This window comes from Lynx canadensis, chromosome A3 (assembly GCF_007474595.2).
Source record: "Lynx canadensis isolate LIC74 chromosome A3, mLynCan4.pri.v2, whole genome shotgun sequence".
Taxonomy (NCBI): domain Eukaryota; kingdom Metazoa; phylum Chordata; class Mammalia; order Carnivora; family Felidae; genus Lynx; species Lynx canadensis.
In genome coordinates this window covers 23,762,840-23,784,227 of record NC_044305.1, presented here as the reverse complement: position 1 = coordinate 23,784,227, position 21,388 = coordinate 23,762,840, and the positions used below count along the sequence as shown (strand labels likewise).

General features: G+C 41.8%; 1 protein-coding gene across 3 annotated transcripts in view; it reads right to left on the bottom strand.

The window, feature by feature from the left end:
* LOC115510167 (transient receptor potential cation channel subfamily C member 4 associated protein) overlaps positions 1 to 21,388 on the bottom strand; it is a 70,010-nt gene that overhangs the window by 10,513 nt on the left and 38,109 nt on the right. For 2 of the 3 annotated variants that reach the window (XM_030309727.1, XM_030309729.1), the window contains 3 exons: positions 16,486 to 16,671; positions 6,115 to 6,281; positions 864 to 995 (listed from right to left, as the gene is read on the bottom strand). In XM_030309727.1, the coding sequence (XP_030165587.1) occupies positions 864 to 995; positions 6,115 to 6,281; positions 16,486 to 16,671 (485 nt within the window). The remainder of the gene's footprint in view (positions 1 to 863; positions 996 to 6,114; positions 6,282 to 16,485; positions 16,672 to 21,388) is intronic. The other variant, XM_030309728.1, reaches the window with a different exon arrangement.

Here is a 21,388-nt window from a genome sequence, read left to right as displayed (position 1 = left end):
AGACCAAGTCGTTTTTGACAAAGAACCAGATGTCTCAAAACGCAGAATACATTCAACTTGAAATTAAAAATTCGGATGATGGGCTGAGAGGCAAATTGGACAAGGCCAGAGAAGAACAGTAAGCTGGAAGGTCAGGCACTGTGGGAAGTCCCCAGAACATGGCACAGAGACCAGGGAGAGCCTATGGCACTGATGGCCGTGTGTGGCACTTCAAAGTCCCAGAGCACTGTCCTCCTGATGCTGGTGATCAAGCCTCCACGTGGCCCACGAGGACAGTGGGCAAGGGAGTGTGACCTTCCTCCTGCAAAAAACAGGCTCAGAGATTCAGCGACTCGTTCAAGCTCTCCCAGCAAACTGAGTGGCATAGAGGCCTCCTGACTCCCAGTTCAGTGCTCTCTCCAGTGCACCATAAGAGAGACCAGGTAGAGGTGAGCCTCTGACTCCTTTAAAAAAGAAAGCACCCTAAAGCCCTTTCTGGCCACAGACCATTGGTGATGCATGCTCTCAAGAGGGCAAAACCCACCACCAGTAGATGTGCAACAGTGTGGGGCTGCATACAGATCAAGGGGAAGCCTGCCACTAGGTAACAGAGAGGCTTTCTGGAGGGAAAGCCTCCTGGGAGCGCCCTGTCCTAGAGGTGTGCACGAGGAAGCTGACAGAGGGCCTCAGAAGGGATTTCTGCACAGGTGGAGGGGTGGGGTCAGACCCTTCTCAAGGCAGCTTCCATTTAAGGGATCATATAGACTAGGTAGGACTTTATTTCTACTCTTTCAAAAAATGAGATTTCAAAGGGTCAACAGCAGTCCTGGAAACAAGTACTCCTGGCAAATAAAGCCCGTATGTTGCCACGTTCCCCAGCTCACCGGGCTACAGTCACAGTTCTGGTTGTGACCATGGAGGACAAGGGCAGATGCTGAGTGCTTCCTCCAAATCAGCTTGTCGAACAAATTATTGAGCCCGGGGATCAGCTTGAACTCTGCGATCATTCTGTGAACCTGGATGGGGTAGGAAGGCAAAAAAGCATTACAACAAACGTGCTGTGAAGATCCATCAAAATCTCCTGCTCGCCACGTTCTAAACAATCTTTGAGGATGAAGAAAGCAACAGTCAGTAGGGAGGTTTAAATGAAATACCTCACTTAGCCACCCCTCTCCACACTCCCACTATGCACAGACACACTTTTGCACTCTACTCACAGATCCCCACAATACTCCTGGAGTCACACTGTATGGTGGGTCCTCTTTTAAGAACACAAGTTTTGGATTCAGGGAGTCCTGGGTTTGACAAGCAGCTCCAACACATACGAACTTAATAACCTTAATCATATTTCTTAATTTGTTTGTTCTTAGTTTGTTTCCTACTCATATCATTAAAGTATAAATACCCCTCATGCTTCAGAGTAGGAATAGATTTCAACTAGAGACAAGATAAACATATTTAAAAGATGTAAACCCTGGGGCGCCTGGGTGGCGCAGTCGGTTGAGCGTCCGACTTCGGCCAGGTCACGATCTCGCGGTCCGTGAGTTCGAGCCCCGCATCGGGCTCTGGGCTGATGGCTCAGAGCCTGGAGCCTGTTTCCAATTCTGTGTCTCCCTCTCTCTCTGCCCCTCCCCCGTTCATGCTCTGTCTCTCTCTGTCCCAAAAATAAATAAACGTTGAAAAAAAAGTTAAAAAAAAAAAAAAAAAAAAAAAGATGTAAACCCTAAGTATCCTAGAAAAATCTATGCAAAGATTTAAAAAAAAAATTTTTTTAAACGTTTATTTATTATTGAGAGACAGAGTGAGACAGAGCATGACCATGGGAGGGGCAGAGAGAGGAGGAGACACAGAATCCGAAGCGGGCTCCAGGCTCTGAGCTGTCAGCACAGAGCCCGACGCGGGGCTCGAACGCACAAACTGCGAGATCATGACCTGACCCGAAGTCGGACGCTCAACCAACTGAGCCACCCAGGTGCCCCTGCAAAGATTTTTGTAAACGACCATACGAGAAAGATTTTCTAAAATATTAAGTATACCTAGAAGCCAAAAGAGAAGACTGTTCAATTCAATCATATAAACCTTTAAAAATTCTCTATGGCAAAATTCACAATAAGCAAAGTCGTTAAGTCAAATAGGAAAATGGAGAACATACTGGCAATCTCACATCATAGGCAAAAAGCTAATTTCCTCTGTAAGGAATCCTACAAATCTCTTAAACAAAAAGACCAACCTTACAGAAAAAATGGGCAAAGGTTACAGACAGGAAAATACAAGACATTCTTCAATATATGAAAGCATTCAGCCTCACTTATAATACTAAAAGAAATTCAAATCACAATGAATTTTTCGCTTTCTCAGGTTAGCAGAGAACAAAGCTTAATAATACTGTGCTGGAGGGGCGCCTGGGTGGCGCAGTCGGTTAAGCGTCCGACTTCAGCCAGGTCACGATCTCGCGGTCCGTGAGTTCGAGCCCCGCGTCGGGCTCTGGGCTGATGGCTCAGAGCCTGGAGCCTGTTTCTGATTCTGTGTCTCCCTCTCTCTCTGCCCCTCCCCCGTTCATGCTCTGTCTCTCTCTGTCCCAAAAATAAATAAACGTTGAAAAAAAAAATTAAAAAAAAAAAAATAATACTGTGCTGGAGAGCTGGGCCTCAGGCACGCTCACTCACTACTGGTGAGAGGGCATTTGCCGAACTGCCTGCAGAAGAAGGTCATTTCGGTGAGATCTCTAAAATCTACAAATGCATATTCCCTTTGACCAGCAATTCTACTTTCAGGAATTTATTCTCAGATCCACATACTAAATGACGTATGTGTAAAGTTACTCACTAAAGAACAGCAGCACTATTTGCAATACCAAAAAAATAGATATAACCTATACTTCCCGTCAGTGGGTATTAGTTGTGTAAACCTTGGCATATCCATTCAGTGGGGTATAAGGTACCAGAAAAAAGATTGAGGTCTTTCACACATAGTGAATTAAACATTTACCAAGATACAATATCAAAAAAGCAAATATGTACATGCTATATTAGTCACTGTGTTAAAAAAAAAATGAGAGGAATATATTTGCTTTTATAAGCATAAAATGTCTCTAGAAGGATACATGAATAACTGGTAAAAATTAGATGCTTCATGGAAGAACCAGAATATCCAGGATCAGAGGAGAGAAAGGCTTCATTCATGCTTGTTTACATTTTTTTTTTTTAACATTTATTTACTTTTGAGAGACAGAGCATGAGCAGGGAAGGGGCAGAGAGAGGAGACATAGAATCTGAAGCAGGCTCCAAGCTGTCAGCACAGAGCCTGATGCAGGGCTGGAACTCACAAACCACGAGTTCATGACCTGAGCCAAAGTCGGACACTTAATGAGCCACCCAGGCGCCCCGCTTATTTACACATTTTAATAAAGAACTATGTGAATTATTTACCTATCAAAAAATATGTATATATATATATATTTACCTAAAACAAAGTTATTAGTACTTCTTCTCAGGGCTCTTATAAGGACAAAGCTAGAAAATGTAAAGTCCTGAGCACAGGATCAGTGCTTACTGATTCCCATTCTACAAGGGGAAGGGGAAGTTTAGCAGGACAGATGGCCAAGGCAGTGGTGGAAATGTCGGCCTAACTCAAGGGTTCTGATCCTAAAGCCTGTCGTTCAGGCCTACCACAGGTGTGCATTTATTTATTTAAATTTTTAAAAACATGTTTATTTTTGAGAGAGAGACAGAGCGCGGGAGGGGCAGAGAGGGAGACAGAATCCAAAGCAGGCTCCGGGCTCCAAGTTGTCAGCATAGAGCCCAACACGGGGCTCAACCCCACAAAGAGTGAGATCATGATGTGAGGCAAAGTCAGATGCTTAACCGACTGAGCCACCCAGGTGCCCGGGTGTGCATTTATCTCAGGAGGCCAAAACTGGACAAAACTGTGACTCTGGACAATGTTCTTTGAACCTGAGTCCCCTGATGGAAAATGAGAGCTACTGAAGACGCTGAAAGGATTCAATGAGGTAATGTGGCCCAAATGCAGGGCCTGACTTTACAGGAAGTGCTGTATTGATTGTTTACATGAGCACTGGAGAAATGGAACTTAGGACATCTGGGGAGAGTGACTTCAATTTAACCAAGACTGGTCAGAGAACTTGGCCTGAATGTACAACAAAAAGGCCACTCTAAGGAGGAACCTTCTGGGAGGCCTGGCCGGGGAATCCCTTTTCCTTGCTGTCCCAGCCTCGATGAGGCCTGTGGATCCATGTCCCCACAGCGCAGGCATACAGCAGAACGCAGTCAATGCTGACTGTGCTCCTGAGGACATGCCAGCAGAACACTGGTTCTCAGGTGGGCAGCATCCTGAGGCCAGCCTGTGGTCCCTCCAAGGCAGCAGCAGCAGTAATCATACAGGTTAACCAGAGAAACCAATGACTGATTCATAAAGACTTGGGAACAGGAAGGCTGCTCAGGGAGCAGGGAACGGTCATGAGGGACAGAAAGTAGATGGCTCTACTGATGCCTGGAACCTGAGAGCACAGCCCTTTTTGTACCCTGGTTTCCTCAAGTATCAAGTGAGGGGAGAGGTGGTCACCACTTTTTTTTTTTATAACTTACCAAATACCCCCAAATTCAAATGTGAATAACCGTGAAAAAAGATAAAAGCACTGAACACGTGTAGGGCACAGCGACGTAATCATTTCATAACAAATGTATTCCATATTGGAGTAAGGAGCTTCAATGCCGTGGAGGTCAGGGTGGGGCTTCATCCAGGGTCCTGGTTTTAAATACCAACTGCATGCTGACAACCTCCATGGTTCTAGCCCCGGGCCTGACCTCTGCCCTAACTCCAGGTGCAGGTAATCCGGGTGCCGATTCTGAGAGACACCTCAAACCTAACTTGTTCAAACTGAATTCCCTGCCCTTCTCTCTACGCCTCCACTCCTCTCCCCTAACTCCTAACCCACAGTCTTAACCATCTCAATAAATGGCCAATCCATCCTCCCACCTGCTTGGGCCAAAAACCTTAGAAGTTGTCAAAGAAGTCACCCTTAATCCCTCTCTCATGCCCACATCCAAACTATCAGCAAATTCTACCTGTTCTACCTTCAGAATATATCCAGACTGTAAGCACTTCTTGCGACTCCCCTCCACCAATATGCTTAGTCCTGGCTACCATCATCTCTTTCACAAGGCTGCCAGAGGGGTGGCTTCCCAGTCACTCAGAGTAAACACCCACGTCCTTAAAATGGCCTGTGAAACCCAGATGGGATCCTCATCCCTCCCCTCACTGATCATTCCAGTCCATGCCCCTGCTTCCCTACTATTCTACCAACCCACTGGGCATGTTTGCACCTCAGGACTCGCTCCCTCTACCTGGTAGGCTGCCTCAGGGATCAGCGTGCATGGCCCTCTCACTTTCTTCATGACACTGCTATGCTGGATGTCATCTTTGCAGTGAGTCTTCTCCCTGGCTACGCTATCCAAAACTGCTCCTCACTTGTAAGATGGGGATAACTTCACCTATCTCGCACGGAGCTGCTATGATGGTCCAGGGTCTGACTCAAAAAGGAGCTTAAGGACTGTTGAGTGCCCCCCGCCAACTGCCCACCTTTTTTTCATCCACAGGGCAATGATTAGTCAGCAGGAGAGGACTAGTTCTCATCTATCCTGAAGAGGAGTGCTACTTCCAGAGCTCTCTTTCTCCCCCTGTAGGTTATAGGCCCTTGCTCCTTCAACCCCAGCACATGAGGAGCCCCAATAGCTGTCTAGTTTTTGTAACTGATACAGCTCCCAGCTCTGGCCCACCACCCTGAGCCCCCATCGGACTGGCAACTCTTCTAGTGCATCTACAGGGCAGTCGTCCTGTCACAAAAACCCTTTCTTCTTCATATTCACAAGGTCAGGTAACATGGCCAAGCAACCAGCTATGCCCTGGGCACCAATGCTCTGCCCAGAAATGCTGCCCACAGCAAGGTATGGTAGAAAGACTATGGACTCTGGAATGAGACTGGCTTCCTAATATGTAAACAGAGATGAGGAGAATGACCCCTGCACTTTGCTGGGCTGGAGTGACAGCCTAATGGAGTACTTGATGCCCCACAAGTGCCCGGGACGTGTTCTGAGACGTGTGGGAGGGGGGGCCCACCTGATTTCGCTGACGCCCCATCAGAAGCACGCAGAGAACATAGAGCACTTCCAGTTTGTACATGATCTCATGCATGATCTTCATTGACTGAGGCAGCTGGGTCCTGGTGGAAGTGTGAGGCAGGCCATTCTCCTCAGAAGCCCCTGGAGGAGGGAACACAATGGAGGCTGAGACAGCCACCAGGAGAGAGGGTTGAAACACTGCTTGTAAGGAAACATGTTTCTGCTCCTCAAACCAGCTCTGGACAGACTTGAGGTAACAGAGCCATTAGACTGGCCCCTGAGCCCATGACAGAGACTTTGAAAGCCACAAAACCCCCTCTGTGCCCACAGGGGCCAGGCAAGCTTAAAAACAGAAAAACTGACTCTGCACATCATTAGAAAAGAAGTTCTGTATGTATGGTGACAGATGTGAGCTAGACTTACTGTAGCGATTATTCTGCACTATGTACGAGTATCAAATCATCATGGTGTACACCTGAAAATAATACGTCGGTATCAATTATACTCAATAAAAAACCAAACCAACTCTGCAGTTGCATTCTATCTCACTGACTTTAACACAGTGAAAATGCTCTGACACAGCCAATGCAACAACAAGATCCATCTCTTCCTGATATTCTTTTCTCCCGTCATCATCAGAGAGTATCCCCCACCCAAGTGCCCAGTGAGCTAGCAACGAATTGTGCCAAACTCTCTTCAGGTCACAATTGACTCTAAGTACTTGGTACCTCTACCTAGATTCTACAAGGAAGCACTGCCAAAAGACTGAGAGGGATTCTTTTCCGAGATTTCTTTTCTCCTGTTTTGCAAAGAACCATCTAAAGTTTTCTAAGGTTCAGCTTTCCAAGGCAGACTGGGCACCACAACTGCTGTTAATGATACAGATGAACATAGTGTCTACTAGCAGACTTCCATTTTACCCAGTTTCATTGTTAGTAACAATGGCAGCAGCTAAGTAATATTTCTGGGACATGGTATATGCCAGCTATCATATTTTGGGCTGCAGGTAAACCATCACATTTATTCTACTACCCAGTTAACAAGAAAGTCTCAATGAATCATGCAGGTTACAATCAAGAATACTCATGGGAAGGTGCTAGAACAAAGTGCTGAAGGCTGAGGGCTCTGGGATTATAACTTGCTGGCTGTGTAACACTGGTCAAGTTACCTCCACACTAGGCCTCAGACTGCCTCATAGAAGGGAAGTAACAGCAATGCTACTGTGGACGGCTGGGTGGCTATTTGGAGTCAATGAGAACACAAGAAAAGCCCAGCACCTGGTTCTTGGGGAGCCTTCCTCTTAGGTACCTGTTATTTTAAAAGAGTACTGGTCAGGGTCAAGAGACCTTAGGGATTACTTCCCCTCAACTTTTCTCATGTTTAATGTGAAAAGATGAATGAGTAACTACTAAGGTCCTTCCAAGCTCCCACTGGAACTGCTGCAAGACCTTTTGCAAAGGGCCAGAAAAACTATATGGGATAGAACAGTGGTTATCAAGTAATATTTGGGTAAGGTGCATGCAAAAGTCTGGTGACTTCTACAAGGTGATACCAATGTACAAGAACCCAAGTTATTCTGCCCTACTGGCATGGAACTATGTTTTTACAGCCATGTCATGTCACTAATATAAAATCACAACCCTGGGAGATGACAGGTTGTTGAGTGAAGCAAGACTGAAAGGCAGCATGGCACAGATGTTAACAGCACAACCCCCGAGCTAGCCTGCCACATCTGACCCAGCTCTACTACTGTTCACCAGCTGAGTGGCCTTGGGTAAGCTGGTAGATGTCACTATGCTTCAGTATCCATCCTCACCTATAAAACTGGGGTAACAGCAACAGTACCTATCTCTTACCAACATTGCAAAAATCAAAGGATTTAATATATTCAAAGTGCTGAAAACAATGCCTGGCACATGAATAAGTAACATGTAAGTATATGGTAAATAAAAAGAAAATGAGTTTTTCTGGTAATGCTTGCTTGCTACTAGTTTTTTTTTCTTTTTAATCTACAAGGTTTTTTTTTTTTCAATTAAATTTTTAAAAATGTTTATTTATTGGGGTGACTGGGTGGCTCAACTGGTTAAGTGTCCCAACTTCAGTTTAGGTCATGATCTCGTGGTTTGTGAGTTCGAGCCCCGTGTCGGGCTCTGTGCTAAGGGGGCTGGAGAGCCACTGGGGGACAGGATGCTTAAGGGAAGGACAGGCACAGTGAATGGCAAACAAGCCCTCCTCAGTAATAAACGTCTGTGGAGAAAGAGAAACACAGGCAGCTCAGATGCTTCCCCGGGCAATGCCGATCTTTGGTGCCTGGTTTTCACGGGTTTGACAAGAAAGTCTCTGGGGTAAGTATTTTCAAGAAAGGCAGTTCTTAAACCAATGGCCAGAGCTCAGCAACAAGATTAATTCCCAAGGATGAGGATGGGCAAACTAGTTTGAGAGGTTTCTGCTTCCCTCCAATCTCTTCAGCTGCATAAAACTGATTCAAGGGGTCACCACCCTCCATAGGTCTACACTGCACTCTGGGGCATACCCTTTTTTTTTTCCTAAAACAGCTTTGAGCTATAATTCAGCATACAATTCACCCACTTGAAGTGTATAATCCAGTGGTTTTTAACATATTCACAGTTGTGCAGCCATCATAACTGATTTTAGAGCATTTTCATCACCCCAAAAAGAAGTCTTATTCTCATTTGCCACCAAACCCCTCATCTCTAGGCATCCACTAAAGTACTTTGTTTCAAAGGAATTGCCTTTTTAAGACATTTCATATAAATGGAATCATAAAATATGTGACCTTTTGTGCCTGGCTTCTTCTACTCTGCACAATGTTTTCAAGATTCATTCAGGTTGTAGCATATATCAGTATTTCATTTTTTACACTGCCGAATAATATTCTGCTATATGAATATACCACATTCTGTTATCCACTTACCAGCTGATGGACATATGGGTTATTTCCATATTTTGGCTATTATAAATCTGCAGCTGTAAATATTCACGTGTAAGTTTTTACATAAACATGTTTTCATTTCCCCTGGATATATAAGTAGGACTAGAATTTCTGGGTCATATGGTAACCCTGTTTAGCCTTTTGAGGAACTGTGAAAAGTGCCAGACTGTTTTCCAAAGTGACTGCACCATTTTATATACTCACCACAGAGAATGAGGGTTCTGATTTCTCCACATCCTTGCCAACACTTGCTATCATGTCTTTTTGATGATAAACATCCTAACAGGTATGAAGTAGTATCTAATTGTGGTTTGGATTTGCATTTCCCTGATGGTAATGATGTTAAACATCTTTTCATGTGTTTATTGGCTATTGTATCTCTGCTTTGGAGAAATGGGTATTCAAATCCTTAGCCCACATTTCAAAATGTGTTGTCTTTTTATCACTGACCTGTATGAGTTCTTTACAAATTCTAGATTCAAGTCCCTCATTAGATACATGGTTTGTAGCTAATCCATTTCTGCAAAGAAGCCAGTTGAGATTTTGACAGACACAGAGCTCGACACGTGGAGTACTGCTACCTTAATCATACTGAGTCTTCCGGTCCATGAACACGAGATAGCTTTATATTTAGGTCCTCTTTCATAATAATAAAAATGTTTTATAGTTTTCAGAGTAGGAGTTTTGCATTTCTTTGTTAAGTTTATCCCTAAGTATTGCACTCTTTTTGATGCTCTTATAAATGAAATTTCTTAATTTTGGTTTGGTCATTGCTACTGTATAGAAACAATTGAATTTTGTATATTGACCTTATAATCTGAAACGCTGTTGAACCCACTTACTAGTTTAGTGGGTTTTTGTTTTTACTGGATTCCTTGGTTTTTCTATATATAAAATCTGTGAAGAGAGACAGCTTAACTTCCTCCTAATCTGAATGCCTTCTATTTCTCTTTCTCACCTAGAACCCCCAAAGCAATGTTGAGTTGAAGCAGCAAAGGCAGGGGTCCTTGTCTTGTGCCTGATCTTAGTGGGGGAGCAGCTTTCAGTCTGTGGGCATTAAGTATGCTGGCTGGGGGTTTAAGATGCCCTTTAATTGGTTGGGACTGCTTCTTTCTCTTCCCAGTTTGAGTGTTTTTATCATGAAGGGGTGTTGGATTTTGTCTGATGCTTTTCTGCATCTACTGAAATGATTGTATTTTTGTTCTTTCTTCTACTGATACAGTGTATACATCAATTGATTTTCATATACTGAATCAACTATGCATTAATCCTACCTAGTCACGTATATACTTACTTGGTCAGGTGTATAATTCTTGTATGTTGCTAAATTTGGTTTGCTAGTATTTTCTTGAGGATTTTTACATTTATATTCATGAGAGATACTGGTCTGTAATTTCCTTATAGTGTCTTTGGTTTGGGTATCAGGTTAATTATGACTCATATGTTAGGAAGTGTTTCTTCCTCCTCTATTTTGTGGAAGTCTGTGACATACTGGTGTTAATTCTTATTTAAATGGCTTCTTATTTAAGAGGCCAGGGCTTCTTTGCGGCGGGGGGGGGGGGGGGGAGTTTTTCTGTTATTAATTCGATCCCTTTACTTTCATAGGTCTGTTCAGATTTTCTATTTCTCGAGTCAGCTACAGGAGTTTTTGTCTTTCTTATCATCTGTCCATTTCATCTAGGCTGTCTAATCTGTTGGCATACAGTTGTGTACAGTATTTCCTTAGAGTCATTTTTATCTTTGTACATGTTGTCATGTACCCTCTTTCATTCCTGGTTTTAGTAGTTTGAATATTGTCTTTTTTTTTTTTTTCCTTGATCAGTGAAGCTAAGTTTGTTAATTTTGTTAACCTTTTCAAAGAACCAACTTCTGGTTTTGTAGATTTTCTCTATTATTTTTCAATTCTCTATTTTATTAATTTCTATTCCAATCCTATTATTTCTTTCCATCTGCTTGCTTTGAGAAAATAGCTTGCCTCTTCCTTTTTCAATGACTTAAGGAGAAAAATTAGGTTACCGATTGGGGAATTTGAGTTTTTGTTTGTTTTTTTTTTTAATGTAGGGATTTATAGCTACACATTTCTCCCTTAGCATGCTTTAGCTGCATTCCTTAAGGTCAGTATGTTGTGTCATTTTCATTCGTCTCAAAATATCTTTGAATTTTTTTTTTAATGTTTTGAGAGAGAGAGAGAGAGAGAGAGAGATAGCGAGAGAGCGAGCAGGGAAGTGGCAGAGAGAGAGAGAGAGAAACACAGAATTTGAAGCTCCAGGTTCTGAGCTGTCAGCACAGAGCCCAACACGGGGCTCAAACCCACGAACTGTGAGATCGTGACCTAAGCCGAAGTCGGATGCTTAACTGACTATTATATCACTTAATTTCCATGTTTCTAATATCTGATTTCTAATACTACTTCTCTGTGACTGAAATACATGGTTTGTACAATCTTAATCCTTTCAACTTTACTGAGGCTTTTTAGGTAACCTAGCATATGGTCTATCCTGGAGAATGTTCCATGTGCGTGTGAGAAGAACGTATATCCTGCAGTTGTTTGGTGGTGTTCTATATATATCTAGTAAGTTTAGTTTGTTTAAATTTTTTTTAACGTTTATTATTTTTGAGAGCGAGCAAGTGCACGAGCAGGGGAGGGGCAGAGAGAGAGGGAGACATAGAATCCAAAGCAAGCTCCAGGCTCTGTCTGAGCTGTCAGCACAGAGCCTGATGCAGGGCTCAAACTCACAAACCACGAGATCATGACCTGAGCTGAAGCTGGATGCTTAACCAACTGAGCCACCCACGTACCCTGTTTGTTTTTTAAGTTGGCGCCATGCTCAGTGTGGAGCCCAACATGGGGCTTGAACTCATAACCCTGAGATAAAGAGTCATTCAACCAGCTGAGCCACCCAGCCGCCCCAAGTCTAGTTGGTTTAGAGTGTTGCTCAAGTCTTCTATTTCCTTCTTGATCTTCTAGTTGTTTTCTCCATTATTGAAAGTGGGGTATTCAAGTCTCCAACTATTACTGCTGCTTATTTCTCTCTTCAAATCTATTAGTTTTTGTTTCATTTATTATTTTTTTGGCTCTGTTGTTAGATATGTTTATAACTGTTCTATCTTCTTAATAGATTCACCCTCTTATTATAAAATGTCCTTTTTTTTCTTTTATCTCTGATAACATTTTTTGTTTTCAAGTCTCTTCTACTATAGCCACTCCAGCTTTCTTATGGTTGCTCTTTGAAGTATGCATCTTTTTCTATCCTTTACTTTTAACCTATTTCTACCTTTGAATAGAAAGTATACCTCCTGTAGGCTGCATACAATTGGATCTTTTCTAAAAACTCCACTATGACTATTTTTTGGATAAATTGTTTTAATCTATTCATATTTAAGGTTATTAATGACACAGTTGGGATTACTTCTGCCTTTTTACTTTTTGTTTTCTACATAGCTTATGTGTTTTTTAATTCCTTTATTTCTCCTATAATACTTTCTTTTGTAGTAAGTGAACACTTTCTGGTATAACATCATAATTCCTTTAATGATTTTCTCTATTTTTAAAGTTACTTTCTTTGCAGTTGCTATCGGGTTTGCGATATACATCTTAACCTGACAGAATCTTTTCAGATTTATACTAATTCCAGAGCTCCTATATAGCTCTATTCCCCCTCCTTTTTGTGCTATTAGTTTTATGCATACTACATCTATGTACACTAACCAACAATATATTGTACAACACACTGCACACACTGTTACACAATACACTGTTGTAATTATTAGTTTATACAATTTCATGTTCATTAAAGAAGCTGAGGAAAGAAAGGAGAGCAAGTAAATATTAATAGTTTGTTATACTGATCCTCTTATTTACCACTTTGGTTGTCTTCATTGATTCCTGTTGATTCAAGTTACTATCTGGTATAATTTCCTCACTGCAATACAACTTTGGTCCCATCCAAGTTCCCACAAAGTTTCTTTGTGCTGTTACTGTCAAATATATCACACTTCTGTATGTTACAGATTCAACAATATAATTATAAACATGTTTTATTTACACAACTGTTTTTAAATTAATTAAGAAAAGGAGAAGAAATATGCATTTATACTGTCTTTTATGATTCTCTAATTACCTTTACTACTGCTCTTTGTTGTTTTGCATAGATTCACATTACTGCCTGAGGTCGCCTGCTTTCCGCCTGAAGAACTTCCTTTGGTATTTCTCATAAGGCAGATCTTTTAGTAATGAATTCTCTAAGTATTTGTTCATCTAGCAAGGTCTTTATTTTACCTCTGTTTCTGAAAGAAAGTTTTGCTGCTGACTTTTTTCCTTTCAGCCCTTAGATCATCCCACTGCCTTATGACCTCTATTATTTCCGAGAAGTCAGCTATCAATCTTAAAGAAATATTCTTGAACATGAGGGTTTGTTTTTCTCTTTCAACTTTCAAGATTTTCTTTTTGTCTTTTAGCATTTCTCTTATGATGCGTGTGGGTGTGAATCTCTTTGAATTTATGCTACTTGCAGTTCTTTGAGCCTTTCAGATGTATATATTAATGCTTTTCAAATTTGTGAAGTTTTCAGCCACTATTTCTTTGAATATTCTTCTTGCTCCTTTCAGTGAATTCTTGCTTCCAGTTATTTATAATTTTAAACCGCAGAACTTCCGTTTGGCTCCTTTTTCTATCTCCTCTTTACGGATACCCTCTATTTGATGACATACTGTCGTCAGAGCTTCTTTAGTTCCTTCTACTTCTTTAGGCACAGCATCCTTTAGCTCTTTGACCTCCTTATGACAGGTCTCCATTAAATCCAATATCTGGGCTCTCTCACAGGCAATTTCTGTTGCCTGCTCTCTCCTGTATATGGGCCATACTTGCTCTGCATATCTCATACATTTTATTAAACTGACATCAAAAAAAATTTTTTTAATGTTTATTTTTGAGACAGAGAGAGACAGAGCATGAACGGGGGAGGGTCAGAGAGAGAGGGAGACACAATCTGAAGCAGGCTCCAGGCTCTGAGCTGTCAGCACAAAGCCCGACGCGGGGCTCGAACTCACGGACTGTGAGTTCATGACCTGAGCCGAAGTCGAATGCTTAACCGACTGAGCCACCCAGGCGCTCCTTAAACTGACATTTTAGGTAAATAATACAGCAACTGTGGATACTGGTTCCCCTTCTTCCCTTTTGGGGCTTGTTATTTTCTTGTTCATTTGTTCAGTGACCTCCCTAGACTATTTCAGCAAAGTCTATTTCTCCACAGACTAGCGAGGTCCTTGGTGTTTTGCTTCAGAGGAGTGAGGTTGTGGGGGTGTTTACAGTCTCCCTGGATGACGATTTCTGCCTCATCTGGTATGAAACCCAGCTGTCAGACTCCACTAATTGCTGGCTGAATGCTCCACTGTTTCTGACAATGCCTTGGGGCGTAATAAAGTGCTCCAAAATCTAATCCAATTAAAACCGGGCCAACGTAGTTTCTGAGACTGAGGTTGGTTTTGACCTCAGAAGAGCTCTGCTTAGCTGTTTTCCTGGTTCTTACTGGTAAACTACCCAGCCTATGGTTTAACTTTTTTTTTTTATGTTTATTTTTGAAGAGAGAGAAAGGGGGGGGGTGCGCCCTCAAGTGAGAGAGGGGCAGAGAGAGAGAGAGAGAGAGAGAGAGAGAGACCCCCAAGCACAAACGAACCCTGAGATCAAGTCCTGAGACAAAATCAATGAGTCGGACACTTAACAGACTGAGCTACCCAGGAGCCCCTATGGTTTAGCTTCTTGTTCTCACTTAAGAGTTAACATCCTCCTTTTATTTGCTTACCACCAAAATCAACATTGTTTTCCAGAACACCCTTAGGTCTGAACTTCCCTACCTTCTGCTCTTATGCATTACCTCTCGTCCTGGCAAAATCTTGGTGCCGCTACCCTGAGCAGGGTCAGCCGACTTTTAAGTCTTTTTGGTTTGCCTCTCCCTACACGGAAGCTCTGTCCTACACCTGAGTTGGGGCAAGGACAGCAGGGTCACAGAATTCTTGCTTGCCAGGCCTAGGGCACAGCTTCTGTACTGAGTGTAGTACAAAGGTAGTCAGAAGAAAGGAGCCCCTGGCATTATGTGCAATAAGTGAATTAAATGAAGTCAGAAAGAGAAAAATACTATATAATATCACTTCTATGTGGAATCTAAAAAAAGTCAAACTCAGAGAAATAGAATGCTGGTTACCTGAGGTTGGGAGAATTAGGAAGATAGTGGTCAAAAGGTACAAACTTCCAGTTATAAGATTAATAAGTTCTGGGGATCCAACGTACTGCATGGGGATTACAGCTAATAATATTTGAATGACATTAATAAAGGAGATCTTAAAAGTTCTCACCACAAAAAAAGAAATAAGTATGTGATGAGGTGTTAGTTAATGCTATGATGGTATCGTTTTGCAATACATAAATGCATCAAATCAACATGCTATATACGTAGTATTATAAATCAATTATATCTCAGTAGTGTTGGGGCAGGGAGCCTCCGACCTGTAAGGGTACACTCATCAAGAATTTAGCCTCTTCAACTTGGAGTTGGAGGGAATGAGAAAAGCTGGTGGTCTGCCCTCCTCCCCTTCAACGGTGAGATACCATATTCCTTGTTTGGGAATTGTGTCCTCTGTTGAGGGTTGTGTCTTTTTGGCCACGCCAGCCCAGAGTGGAATTCCCAACAAGCAAAAGTTCAAATGTCAAAGACACTCACTGTTCTGAGTTTTAGCAGATTTCCTTGAAGAAATGTTTCCTCATTTGCTGTATGCTCTCAGAACAACTTCCACATATACATGGATGGCTTTTGTTGTTTTTTATAGGTTTTGTTTACAGTTGCAATGGGGAGCAGGTCCACAGAGCTCCGTACACTGCCATCCTGGAACTAGAACTCCTCCTTTCACTTTTACCTGCATGATTACAGTGAGAATTCCTGGGTTTGTACAATCTGACCCCATCTTGCTGGCCAGAGTCAAACGCTTCACCGTTAAGCATATGACCCAAGATAGGCCAGAGTTCTTCACCAGGAAGCTACTGCTGAAACTAGGAGTCTACTCATCGGAACAGAGAGAACACTAAAGAACCATGGAGAATGAAGAAGAGACATGGAAAGGACTCTTTGAGTTCCTAAGAATGCTTTGGTTATTGGATCCAGACAGTCCCTTCTCCCTGCAATCAGGTCTACACTGAGGGAGTTTAAAGAGGTTTCTGTCACTAGCTTTCAAAAGTGTCTTAACAGTTCTGATCTAGGACTTCCCTGAGGAAAACTCTACTGAGCAAATTTCAATTAATGCTCCTCAGAAAAGAGGTCAAGAATGGCTTCAGAAGCCTAAGGGAAAGCTCCCCACATCATAGAAGACCCTCCCTGCCACTGCCACCCCCCCACCCCCCGCCGCCAGCCCCCAGCCCAGAAGTACCTTGATTGTGCTCAGACTCCTCATTAGCCACTCGCATCAGGGCATCCAGCACCAAAGCATTGTCTAGCCATGTGTACCACTCCTCCAACTCCTGAAGGAAGCTAGCTGTGCCCGTTGACTCTGACACCTTTCGAGTCGCAAGCTTGCAAAGCCGCTCAACAAAGCCAGGGATGCTGAGAAGGGCCGCTGCCAAGGAGAGGGAATTTTCAAAACAGAGACCAACCAGCTCTAAAGCCATCAACAAGGAGCCTGTCCCCTACCTGTGGTGGGAATGATTTTTAATCTGACAGTAGCTAGTCAGAGAGCTTCCCTTTAAAATGAAATGCCAAGCCAAAATAAAATAGTAAATTACAGAAACAAGTTCAATTGTAGCAGGTATAGAGAAACAGGCTCTTATATCTACTAGTGGGAATGTAAATTGGAATAACTTTAGTGTCTTAAATCTGTGTGTCTTTGAGCCAGGAGCTTCATTTCTGGGAACTTCCCATAAGGAAATAACCAATTATATGTACAAAGATATTCACTGATGTGGTTTCTACAATAGCAAAATAATAAAGGCAACTACATGGTCATCAACAGCATATTGATTAAAACTATATCCAATACAATAGAATACAATAGACACTAAGAACAATGACACATATATCTTTATACGGTGACTCAGTAAAGATAATTAAACTTGTTAGAGAAAAAAATTATTACACAGTATTGGCTTAAGCCCATTTTCTTTAAAAATTTGCTTCTTTAAAATATGCACATAATATACACATAAAGAATGAAGGCTATACAGCAAGGTTTTTTTTTGTTTTGTTTTGTTTTTTTAACGTTTATTCATTTTTGAGAGACAGAGCATGAGAGGGAAAGGGGCAGAGAGAAAGGGAGACACAAAATCCGAAGCAGGCTCCAGGCTCTGAGCTGTCAGCACAGAGCCCGGTGCAGGGCTCGCAATCATGAACTGCGAGATCATGATCTGAGCTGAGGTCGGATGCTCAACCGACTGAGCCACCAAGGTGCCCCTATACAACAAGGTATTTACTGTGGCCATTCCTGAGTAGGAAAGGATATAAATGCTTTTTTTTTTTTTTTTTGAGACAGAGAGAGAGGAGGAGAGAGGCAGAGGTAAGGGGAGGAAGCAGGAGAGAGAACAGCAGAGAGGGAGAGGATCTTAAGCAGGTTTCACACTCAGCATGGAGCCCGATACAGAGCTCAATCCCATGACCCTGGGATCACGACCTGAGCTGAAATCAAGAGTTTTATTTTTATGCTCAACCAACTAAGCCACCCAGGTGTTCCCATTTAAATGCTTCTTCTAAAACCACTTCTCTCTAGGGGTGCCTGGATGGCTCAGTCAGTTAAGTGTCCAGACTCTCCTGATTTTGGCTCAGGTCCTGATTTCAAGGGATCGAGCCCTGCATCCAAGCCCTGCTTGGGATTCTCTCCCTCCCTCTTTCTCTGCCCCTTCCCTGCTCTCTCTCACTCAAAATAAACTTAAAAAAAAAAAAAAAAAAAACCCTACTTCTTTCTAGTTTCATTTTCCTGTAACAAACATGTATTAGCAGTAAGAAAGAAGTTTTTTTTGTTTTGTTTTTTAGGTAAAGAAAGAAACTGAATAATCACCCAACTCCTATTTCCACTAATCCCATTTTGCTCACAATAATAAGATGGAAATTGTGATCAGCATCAGAGAACATAATACACTTTGGAGGCAGGGAAATCCAGGTTGTAGATCTTCAATTTATCATTTAACCTTCTTTAAAAATAAGGACTAACATCTCTACGTATTTGCTTATACATGTATTAATTAAATCTTCCTGGAAGGACAGAAAACACCAATGGTTGCCAAAGGCAAAGAGAATTAGGTAACCAGAAACACGAGTGTGAGGGGGTAGTTTTTCGATGAACACCTTTTTGAGCCTGTAGATTCTTTAGAACCGTGTGAAGGTATCATCTAATTGAAAAAAAGTAGGTATTTCATAATACCAAGATAATACTATTAATTTGGGGGTATAATATGATATTGGAGTTATTTTTAAAATTGTGGAAATACTGCAATATATGCAAGTTGAATTTTATTGTATCTAGGATTTACTTCAAAATAATTCAAAATAAGGTAGGGGGGGCTCCTGGGGGTTCTGTCAGTTAAGCATCCAACTTTGGCTCAGGTCGTGATCTCATGGTTCAGGGGTCTGACACCACGTTGGGTTCTGTGCTGACAGCTCAGAGCCTGAAACCTGCTCTGCCCCTCTCCCACTTACCTCTGTCTCTCTCAAAAATAAATGAACTTTAGAAAAAAGTTCAAAATAAGAGAGGAGCGAATGGGGATAAAGAGATGCCATCAGTTGACAACTGCTGAATCGAGCTGATGGGTAAATAGGTATCATTATAATGTTATATGTGTCATATACATGTCTCTGTGTGAAGAATCTAAATGAAAAAAATTTTTAAATAATTTTAAAATGTCTATTTATTTATTTTCAGGAGGGAGGGGCAGAAAGAGAGGGATAGCAAATCCCAACTGGGCTCCGAACTAAGAGTGCAGAACCTGACAAGGGACTCGATACCAAAAACCATGAGATCATGATCTGAGTCAAAACCAAGAGTCAGATGTTTAACCAACTGAGGAACCCAGGTGCCCCTAAATGAAAAATTTTAACATAAAATTCAAAAGAACACAGTATTAAAGAAAATTCTTCAAAACTAAAATAAGTTACAACAAAGTACAGCTAGGATTGTACAAATGCATATTAAATTAAGTTCTAGCACAGAGCTCAGCAAATACTCTTAGCCCCCTTACCATCCTCTATAAATTAGTGACTATAATGTCCGAACTCATTTAAAAAAAAAAAAGAAAAAAAAAAAAGCAAGGGCGCCTGGGTGGCTCAGTCGGTTAAGCATCCAACTTTGGCTCAGGTCATGATTTCATGGCTTGTGAGTTTGGGCCCTGCGTCAGGCTCTGTGCTGACAGCTCGGAGCCTGGAGCCTATTTCAGATTCTGTGTCTCCCTTTCTCTCTGCCCTCCCCTACTCATGCTTGGTGTCTCTCTCTTTCTCAAAAATAAACATTAAAAAAAAATGTTTTTTTAAAGCTGTAATTATATTAAAATTAACTTTTCTTTAAAAAGTTGAACACAGAATTACCATATGACCCAGCCACTCCACACCTAAGTATAGACCCAAAACAACTGAAAAGAGGCGCTCACATAAATATGTACAAACACATCCTCATGACATTTCACAGCAGCCAAAAAGGGGAAAACAATCCAAATGTCCATCAAGAGATGAATGAACTGTGGTATATACAAATATTATTCAGCCATAAAAAAAAAGATGAAACACTGATATGCTACAGAATGGATGAACCTCAAAGTCATCATGCTAAGTGAAAAAAGCAGGATACAAAAAGTTAACGTATTATATGATTCCATTTAAAAAATATCTAGCATAGGTATAAGAAAGCAGGTAGTTGCCAGGCTTGGGAAGAATGGGAACAGCTGCTTAACATGTACACAGTTTCACTTTGGGGTGATGAAAATGTTTTGAAAATAGATGGAAGTGTGGTTGCACAAACTGTAAATGCACTAAATGCTACTGAATTGTTCATTTTAAATGGTTTATTTGATTATGTGACACTCACCTTAAAAAAAAAATACATGGAGGTAGTTTTGCTTTGAGATACCATTTTTTACTTATTGGCTTGGCAGACATCAAGAAGTTTAAAAAGGCCCTGCAATGGGAAGCATGTACAGGGGGGATGGGCAGAAAAGATGTACCATAATTTCTTTAGAGGGTTAACTTGTCAATATCTATCAAAGTTTAAGAGGCAAATATCCAGCACATCATACTCCATACACAAGGCTGTTATTTGTAGGAACAAAGGTTTAAAAATAAACCAAATTTCCACCAATAGGGGACTAGTTAAATAAATTGTGGTATGCCCATATATTAGAATACCATGTAGCTATAAAAAGGAATCACATAATTCTGTATGTACTGGAATCGAATGCTTTGCAAGATAAAGTTAAGCGAAAAAAACAAGGAGCAGAATGGAGGCTATTTTATACTACCACCTGTACAGACAGGGAGCAGCCAATCTCTTTCCCCCTCTATCCCCCTGACTGGGCAGGTACAGAATTTCTCTGCAGAGTCATATGAGAAAATGAAACAGGTTGCTATGGGGAGGGGGAACAAACTTTCTACTGTATATACCTGCTATTCTTATTATTTAAGAAACCTTAGGGGCGCCTGGGTGGCGCAGTCGGTTAAGCGTCCGACTTCAGCCAGGTCACGATCTCGCGGTCCGTGAGTTCGAGCCCCGCGTCGGGCTCTGGGCTGATGGCTCAGAGCCTGGAGCCTGTTTCTGATTCTGTGTCTCCCTCTCTCTGCCCCTCCCCCATTCATGCTCTGTCTCTCTCTGTCCCAAAAATAAATAAACGTTGAAAAAAAAAAATTAAAAAAAAAAAAAAAGAAACCTTAGACATATATTACTTTTTCCAAAAATAAAAGAGTTTGGATTCTACAGGAAAACCTTCCCAGAGCTGGATTTTTCTCTTAATCTCTTTTCTGGAGGGTGAATGGCTGCAGTTTCTCTGTTCCTCACAGGACAGTTCCTTCCTGCCCTACACTCTCCACACAGCACTTAGACGCAGCACTTAGAACGTGACCTGCCCAGCATTCAGAGTTCCGAGACTCCGGCCCCCACCTTGGGAGATTCTAGAGCCTCTGTGAGTCACTCATCTCTTGAAAACATGATGAAAAGCTATGGGCTCTCACCCTGAAAAAAAAATCATTGGCCTAATTATGCTCATCAAATGATATACAATCTCCGGGAACTGGCACCCAGCACCACAGTGTGCTAGTAATTCTCACAGCTTTACCAGCAGCTATCACACACTACTGGTTAATGT